This window comes from Agelaius phoeniceus, chromosome 18 (genome assembly GCF_051311805.1).
Source record: "Agelaius phoeniceus isolate bAgePho1 chromosome 18, bAgePho1.hap1, whole genome shotgun sequence".
NCBI classification, from domain to species: Eukaryota; Metazoa; Chordata; class Aves; order Passeriformes; family Icteridae; genus Agelaius; species Agelaius phoeniceus.
Window position 1 is genome coordinate 11,010,628 of NC_135282.1, and position 7,763 is coordinate 11,018,390.

The following is a 7,763-nucleotide window of genomic DNA, read 5'->3' on the forward strand; positions in this document are numbered from 1 at the left end:
TGGATGGTCTGTTGTTACAAAGGATGTCCCCACAGAATGGAGAGTGAATTGGGACTCCAGTGATCTGCTGAATGCTGCTTGTGTTACTTTTGTTTCTCTGTTTGCTCTTTGTGCTATATAAGGGATGGTAACACTTCCTTCCTCAAAGGAATTTTCCATTACTAATTTTGAGAACCTCAGACATCTGTTTTGAGGGCAATACAAGTGGTCTTATCAATTACTGCTTCAGTCTTTCTTTAGAAATTCTTACTGAAAGACCCTCAAACTCCAAGCATTTTCATGGTGCCATGGTACATTCTTGGCATGAGGACCCTGAAGCACAGAGGGCTTTCCTAAAGGCTGTAAACAATATCAGTGGCAGCAGGGAAGACTTGCAAGTCACAGCTCCCTGTGTGTTACATGAAATGTTTCACAGTTCTTCCCATACTGAATACTGTCTGTGCTGAGTGTTGTCCAAGTTGAGTATTGAAACAGTTGGGAAGAGCAGCTGATCACTTGATACTCTGAGATTAATAATCTCCCTTTGGTACATGAATGAATTTATCTTCCCCTAACAGTGCGTTTACAGAGTCTGTTCCTGCACTGGAGGGAATTAATGAGGGATTCTCTGATGCTGAGGGCTCAGCACCGCAGGGCAGCACAGCACCACCAGCAGCACCTGCTCCACAAGTACCTGGTGAAATGGAAACATTATCATCAGCAGTGCCTTGGGAAAAAGGTGAGAAGGATCAGCCAACTTCCCAGCTGTGGGAAGTCATGGATATGGAGGAACACACTGCTCCCTAGTGAAGGGAATGGCAGTCTGGGCTGAGCAGGAGCATGACAGCTTTGTGTACTGAGGAGGAAAGAGCATGGCTGTGTCTTGCCTGAAGAAACTGATAGAAGTAACAGACTTAACAAGACAACCTGAGCTAACTGTGAATGAAATCCCTGCTGGGCTTGTCGCTGTCTGCACATGGGGTTACACTGTAGGGCACTTGGGTATTGAGGGTGGCCTCAGCAGAGCAAAGGGAGGGTGATAAAGGCTGTTTGCTGGCTGTTTTAATAGCATTTGTCTAGATAAATGGGGTTTGTCTGCAAGTGACTCACTGTTTTGGTTGCCTTGTAGCTGCTGCAGAGAAGGGGAGATGAACTCATGACTCACAGACTTTGCTCTGCTTCCTTCTCTTGCTGGAAAACTCGGGTAAGGAATTTTGCCCTGGGTAGCCACCTAGCTCCTTGCTAGTCATTTTCCCTTCTCCTTCATGTTCTGTTTACACAAGGACCAAGAAAACTTTATTTAAACATTTTCAGGATTTTTTGGTTCATCTAGCATGAGAGACACCTTGCCATAGACTGGGTGAACTGAGGGTTTTCTGCTCTGGCTCTGCCATCACTTCCTCCTTGCTTGGTGCTTTGGCTGGTGTTCCTGATGTTGAGTATGTGAACTCCTAACCTGGTTGCTATGCATTTTTTCCCCTAATAGCTGTTGCAGCAGCAATGGGAAAAGCAGAAGACAGTGCAAGCATTGTGGCACTGGTCCCTTTCAGTGCAGAGAAAGGTAAGAGGCTGTGCAGGGCTGGGGCAGGCAAGTGAGTTGGATGATGTGCAGATTTGACTGCAGGCAGCAGAGTGCACACTGAATGTGTTTCCTTTCCTCTTTGGGGTGCTGTAGGTTATTTTGGGATGCTGGAAAACTCCCTAAAATTTCTTAGCTGATTAAAAAATATTCACATTTTTCCCCATCTGGTCTCTGCTGATTTAAATCTCTGTCCCTTTGTCATCATGGCAGTGTCCTGCTGTTGCTGCAGCTCTGTTTATTCCTATCCAGAGGAAGGGAGGGTGTTGCTGTCTGCAGGGGGAGTCCCTGGCCTGGAACCTGGGTGTGCAGTACTCACAGCTCTCATTGTTCCTGTTGCAGGTATTTGATGCTTGGCTCAGGTTTGCCAAGGGGCAGCAGGAGAAGAAAGATGGCATTGAAAAAGTCACAGGAGTTCACCACACAACTCCTTTGAGAGAAGGTGTAACCTGTGCCTTGAGAAACACTGCTGCCATCAAACAGCTGCAGGGACAGCTCCATCCTCAGCCCCAGCTGGAGGTGAGAGAGATTGCTCAGAAATATTTCCAGAACTGGGCTGCTCTGCTCTGTGTGTGTGTGTCTTGCATGTCTGTATCTTGGAGCTCCACATCTCAGCTGTTGTTTTAGATCCTACATACACTTCTATCTCTGGTTCAAAGCATTTCATTCAGCTGAGATTAGAGGACTTCAGACTTACTAGGAACATTTCTTAATTAAACTATTTTAAAACTGGCCATTTTCTGCCACAGACAATACTCCTGATTGAACCCTTTGCATGTGGGTCAGGTCTCTGAATTCTGTGCTAGAGTGAAGCATTAGAGACTACATCTCTTCTTGTTTTAGCATTAGCACTGCTTATACCTTCATATGTGGGCTTGTGTCACTTCTGCCTTTGAGTATCAACCCAGCCCTGTGTGTGAAAAGGATGCCTGTATTGACTGCTCTCTTCCTGCCTCTGGGCAGCATTCCCAGCTCTTTTCCAGGTTTTCAGGATACCAGTTGTTCCATTTGCTCATGTGCAGCTTGCCTTGGTGCAGAAGTACCCAGTTAATTCTGCTCACCCAAATGTTACCACAGTGGAGCTCTTGATTTAGTTTCAAGAGCTGGTATGGCTTGGAGGGCATCAGAAATCTTGGTTCCTTCTCCATGGTGCTTCCTGCTCTCAGCCATCAGATGCTCTGCTATTCTTTGTGTTGGCAGGCAGCCTGCAGTCTTCACCAGTCAGTGTATTGTTGTGCCATGCTGTGGAAACAGAGGCTCTCTCCCAGAAATTAAATAAGCTTTTTCTTTTCTGCCACCCCTGAAGAAGGAAGTGACATTTAAAAGGCCTGATGTTAGTCCAGAGACAAGAGGGCATTCATCAGAGGAAGAGCCATGGCCTTCAAAATGCAGGCATCTACCACTTCACCCTGCTGAGGAGGGCTCAGTGCTCCATGGCCTGTGAGTGTAAATTTCCAGTCCCTCCACTGTTTCTCTGGCATACAAATAACTTTGCATATATATAATCCATCTGTCTCATGTTTGTGTTTCCAAGTTTTCTCATTGATGACTTTGGTTCCCTGCATTTTCCTTAGCTCTGACTGCATCCTGTGGCTGGTGGTAGAGTTATACAAGAGCTGCTGTGTAATGCAAACATCAACCCACACATAGGGGGGTATTTATGACTGTACTTGCCAGTGACATGTAGAACCAGCTCAGCTCAGCTCCCACTTCGTGTTTCTCAAGGCAGAACTGACTTTGTGGAGCATTGGCCATTTGTCATAGGAACAGTTATACAGAGAAACACTGAAAGATACCTTTGATGGGACTTGAGCCATCAGGAGAGCTTATCTTGCCCGAGTGGCTCAGTGTCACTGGAGCTCTTGTTTTTTGCACTGAAGTCACCTGATGAAATTATAAATATCAAGATCCCGGTGTACAGAAGCTGAAGTTCATTCTTGCCTCTTTCTTTTCCCTGGGCAAACTATTCCTTAAAAAATTCTATTGATCATGGGGCAGTTGCAAAGAAGAATTGTCTATGAATCTTCTCAGTGCAGCAGCATAGGAACCCTGCAGGGAAATAAGATTGTAACTTCACATTGCTTTAAGCAAGTATATGCTGCCAAAAGAAGAGTTTCTGCCCTGTTCAGTTGTGTCACTTCCACCATTCTTTGTGTTGGCCCCACCATATGGTGAACTAGATTATCACATTAATACAGGTTGACATTTAATCTTTAACAATCAGGATTGCATGCAAGGAGAATGTTGCAGAGCAGGGATGAATGATGAAGCAGGACTGTTTCTTTAGCTGCAATGCCAGCTGATGCCAGTTTACAAGAATCATAAGCCTGGGGCATTCTTTGTTCTGTTTTTCTTTTCAGAAATGCCATTCAACTAGCCAGGTTACCACCACGGAAGCCTGATTTCCCTCTGGAATCTCTAGAAAGCAAGGAACTGCTGGGATTGCCTTTTACTAGGTAGAAAATCTAATTTTAGAAGTAAAGAGAGTGACTAACAGGGGGCATAGCAGAGCAGCTAATTGGAGAGCTGTATGCAAGGGAGGGACAGGAGTCTCCCCTTTTTTGCACTGAGCTCAAAGGACAAGAGCAGCAGGTTGCAGTGTACAGTGACCTTATCTTTCTTCCTGTACAGGTCAGAGGTGCCCTTTCAGCAAACATCTGGGAATAAATGTCCTGCACAGACTGGGAACTTAATGCTGACACCTCACACAGAAGAAAGTACCTGTAAATGTCTGTCTCAGATGGACAATGCTGCTCATCCCCATCCCTCTCTCACTTGTGCTTCTCTCCCCACATGGGCACAGGACATGCACCGAGCTGGGCAGGGGCCAGAGCTGTGGTCTCCTGCATCTTTCATGTCCCACATGAGAGCTGGCTCAGCAGAGGTGAGTGTATGCTGGAGGAACAGTTAGTGTGTGTGTACTGGGCTGCTGCCAGCAGGCCCATTGCTCACTGCTGTGTTTTCTTGTGGTTCTTCTGAGCTGCCCTGGTTGAGCTGGTTTTCACTTGTTCTAGCTGTCATCTTTAAAGCTGACCAAGTGAACTGCCTCTAGTTTGCCCCTAGTCTGAAGCAATCCACATGTGGGGTTCTGTATTTCATGCCTTTTTTCTGGTTGTTTTCCTAGCAAGTGATGTAGGGTGCTGCTTCTTTGGAGTTCAGAGCAGTCACAGTTTGCTGTCCAGATTGCAGGGGTTTAAGAGAAACTCAGCTTAGGAGCAGTAGGTGTGTCTAAGAGTTTGAAAAAATTGAAATTCACTTAACCTGCAAGTAGGTGCTTGCTTTTTGAACTCCTTGTTCCACACCAAATGGGAAGTTTTAATCCTGGTGAAATATCTCCATGCTAGAAATCAAAGAGCCCATCTTTTAAGCTCTGCTCCTTCTGTGGGATTTTATGAGAGGGGCTCAGCACCTACAGGACTTGTCTGAGTGGGAGTAGGACTAAGAAGGTCAGGCACATCCCACTTGTAGGGTTTACTTAAGAAAACCCTTTGAGGAAAACCCCAATATCATTCTGATCTTCCAGAGAGGAGGTCAGCCTGCCAATGGTCACAAAGGAGCCCATTCTCAAGACTCCCAACAGAATTCTGTGGAGAAGAAGTTTCCCCCAAATTTGCAGCCACATTTGCTGTCATCTGAAGGCTTGGTGGGAAAAGGGAGTCACCAGACTGCAGGTACATCCTCAGATCCAAACTGTAGCAGGTGCTCATCCTCCTCTCTGATCTGTATTAGACTGCAAGTCAGTGCCACAGAATGTATGGGAGACAGGGCACCCTTGTGTGCCAGCATCAGGAGGTAAAGGGTACCAGTACTCCTTTCTGGGAAGGTAACTGCAGTTGGGTGGGTTCTGCTGAGCCTGGGGGCTAAAGCCCTACTCTAGGCATTGAGGATGGGAGCTGCTTGAACATTCTTTCAGCAGGAATGTGCTCAGGTGCTGGGGTGCTCACATGTACAGCAGAACTTGCTTCAGGAGGGAAGTTCATCCAGTCGAGCTCTCTGAGATTTCCCTGTACTTGCAGCATGGCTGTAGAGGGGACAGATGTGTCTAAACACCTCCCATTGTGGTGTTTGAAATGACACCAGAGCATGACATCTGTTCTGCAGGACTACTGCACTTAGTTACTTCTAGACTAAATGTGAAAGACTAAATCCTGAACAGGCCAAAGCAGTATCTGTAGCACTGAACCATCCACCAGAGCATTTTGTATCTTTTATGTGTTCAGACTGAGTCTTCAAGAGCTTGTTCTGTTGTCAGAACTCCTTCCCTCTCACTGTACCTGATCCTTTGGGGTGAACAGGTACATGTCACAGGGTAACCAAACACATGAAAAGCGCTTGGGAGGGTTCCTTTTCTCCTGTCATTAAAATATTTTCTGGTTTTTTGACAAGAAGAAAGAGTGGATGTCTGTTCTACCTCCATTGCTTGTGCCTTGTATCTTCCATTCAGCTGAAGGGGAGAAGAGGGAGCACAGATCCAGAGAAGAAACGATGTTGGAGAGAAAGGTGGAAGTTGAACTCTGGCATATCCAGCAGCAGATGCAGTACTACTACAGCAGGAAGCAGGAACTCAAGTAATGCCCCTTTAGCCAGCCTTTCTTCATGTTGTCCACTCTGTTGCATTTTTTCCTGTGTATCTACCCTAGAAATAATCAGTCTGTTCACAGTAGAGCTGTGAATGAAACAGAGAAAAGATCCAGAGATTTTTATTTTCTCCTTTCAAGTTCACTTCAGGTGAAGGAGAGTTTGTGCATAACTACTTCTGTAGTCAGCCAGGTGGTTTAATTACACCTTTGGCAGCTCTTGCAGAAGCATGTCAGAGGTATCACTGGGTGTAATTGGGAGATAGTACAAATGAATAGGGCAGAGCAGTTGAAATGTAGCTTTTAGTTATTTCATCAAGAGGAGTGAGCTTTTCCAGCTTTCAATTAAAAAAATTAAATATAGCTGGTATTTGATAAGTGCTCTACTAGAACAAGAAAACAGAAATGCTCAAAAGAATTGGGGCTGGGGGGGGATTTAACTGTCAGGAAAAGAAGAAGTCAAGGGCTAGAATCAGGAGGTGGAGATGACAGTTTTCAGATTCCTCTGCTTTCCAGCATCTTTTGGAGGTTTGGGTTTTTTTGTTTTGTTTTGGGTTTTGAGGTTCTTTTACCTTTTAAAAAAGATTTTAACCATTGACTGGTTTGAGACAAAAATATGGGTATAATTGCATGTATCAATTGCAAGTCTAAGTTGGCTTAGACTGTTGAGCTCTTAATTTGGATAAGAATCCTTCTAATCCATTTTATCAGGTGCTGTCAGCAGCAGGCAGAGATTCTGCAGCAGTGGCTGGAAATGAGCAAGCAACCAGGAGCCCAAGATGGTGTGCAAGGAGTTCAGGAAGAATTGGGTCAGGTGTGTACACAGCATTTCAACTGAAGCTACTGAAGTGATTATCACTGTGCCTAAAGGCTGATGGTAGCTGTAAGGAATTGTGTAGTAAGCTGTTAGGAAATTGCCAAGGGAAATTTGTAGTCAGAAGTAGGCTGAGGAGCAGAAGAGGCTGTGTAGATGCCTCTTCCTGTTTGTTCAGAAATGTAACTCCTGCTCCAGCAGACCTTTCTGAGGCTATTTCCTAGCTATGGATCAAGCTTTCATAGACTCAATCTCAACGTTTTTTCTGCAATTTCTCAAGACAATTCCCTGTGTGCAGACTGGACCTGCCCTGCTTTCAGGCCCCAGGGTCACAGAGCCAGGTGTGGGTACTGGTGCCTCTGAGCTGTTCCTCAGTGACATCATCTGCCACATACTGGCCCTCAAGTGAGATAATACAAAAGCTGCTGCAGCAGCTCTTGCTGTCAGAAAGACTAAATATTGTCTGACTGTACAAACTTGTGTTGATGCTGATGCACTTGTGTTCCTTGCAGGTGCAGGTGAGGATCAGCACTCTGACCAAAGCACAGCTGGCTGAGAGGCAGCACGTGCAGGCCTTGCTTGCCCGCCTGCGAGACATCCAGCTTGCCCTGGATCTGTAGGATCTACAACTTCCCAGCTCAGGGGTAGGACTTTTTGCCCCTTTCATAGCAGGGGACAATGGAAGAGATGTATCCATTCACTTACTTCTATGTATGGAATTTATATTTGATAAATTAAGTGAAAAGAATTTTGCTTTTTTAATTGTTACTGTAGCTGGAGCTACATCTACCTCATGCTGTACTTGCAATACCTG

At 45.5% G+C, this 7,763-nt stretch overlaps 1 protein-coding gene across 8 annotated transcripts in view; it reads left to right on the forward strand.

Annotated features, from left to right (window-relative positions):
• SFI1 (SFI1 centrin binding protein) overlaps positions 1–7,763 on the forward strand; it is a 31,009-nt gene that overhangs the window by 18,449 nt on the left and 4,797 nt on the right. For 5 of the 8 annotated variants that reach the window (XM_077187857.1, XM_077187855.1, XM_077187859.1 and 2 more), the window contains 11 exons: positions 558–718; positions 1,109–1,183; positions 1,466–1,540; positions 1,901–2,077; positions 2,865–2,998; positions 3,919–4,014; positions 4,190–4,442; positions 5,082–5,229; positions 6,003–6,126; positions 6,847–6,949; positions 7,462–7,593. In XM_077187857.1, the coding sequence (XP_077043972.1) occupies positions 558–718; positions 1,109–1,183; positions 1,466–1,540; positions 1,901–2,077; positions 2,865–2,998; positions 3,919–4,014; positions 4,190–4,442; positions 5,082–5,229; positions 6,003–6,126; positions 6,847–6,949; positions 7,462–7,569 (1,454 nt within the window). In that variant the 3' untranslated portion in view covers positions 7,570–7,593. Of the gene's footprint in view, positions 1–557; positions 719–1,108; positions 1,184–1,465; positions 1,541–1,900; positions 2,078–2,864; positions 2,999–3,918; positions 4,015–4,189; positions 4,443–5,081; positions 5,230–6,002; positions 6,127–6,846; positions 6,950–7,461; positions 7,718–7,763 lie in introns of those variants that run through there. The other 3 variants (XM_077187858.1, XM_077187862.1, XM_077187860.1) reach the window with 3 other exon arrangements.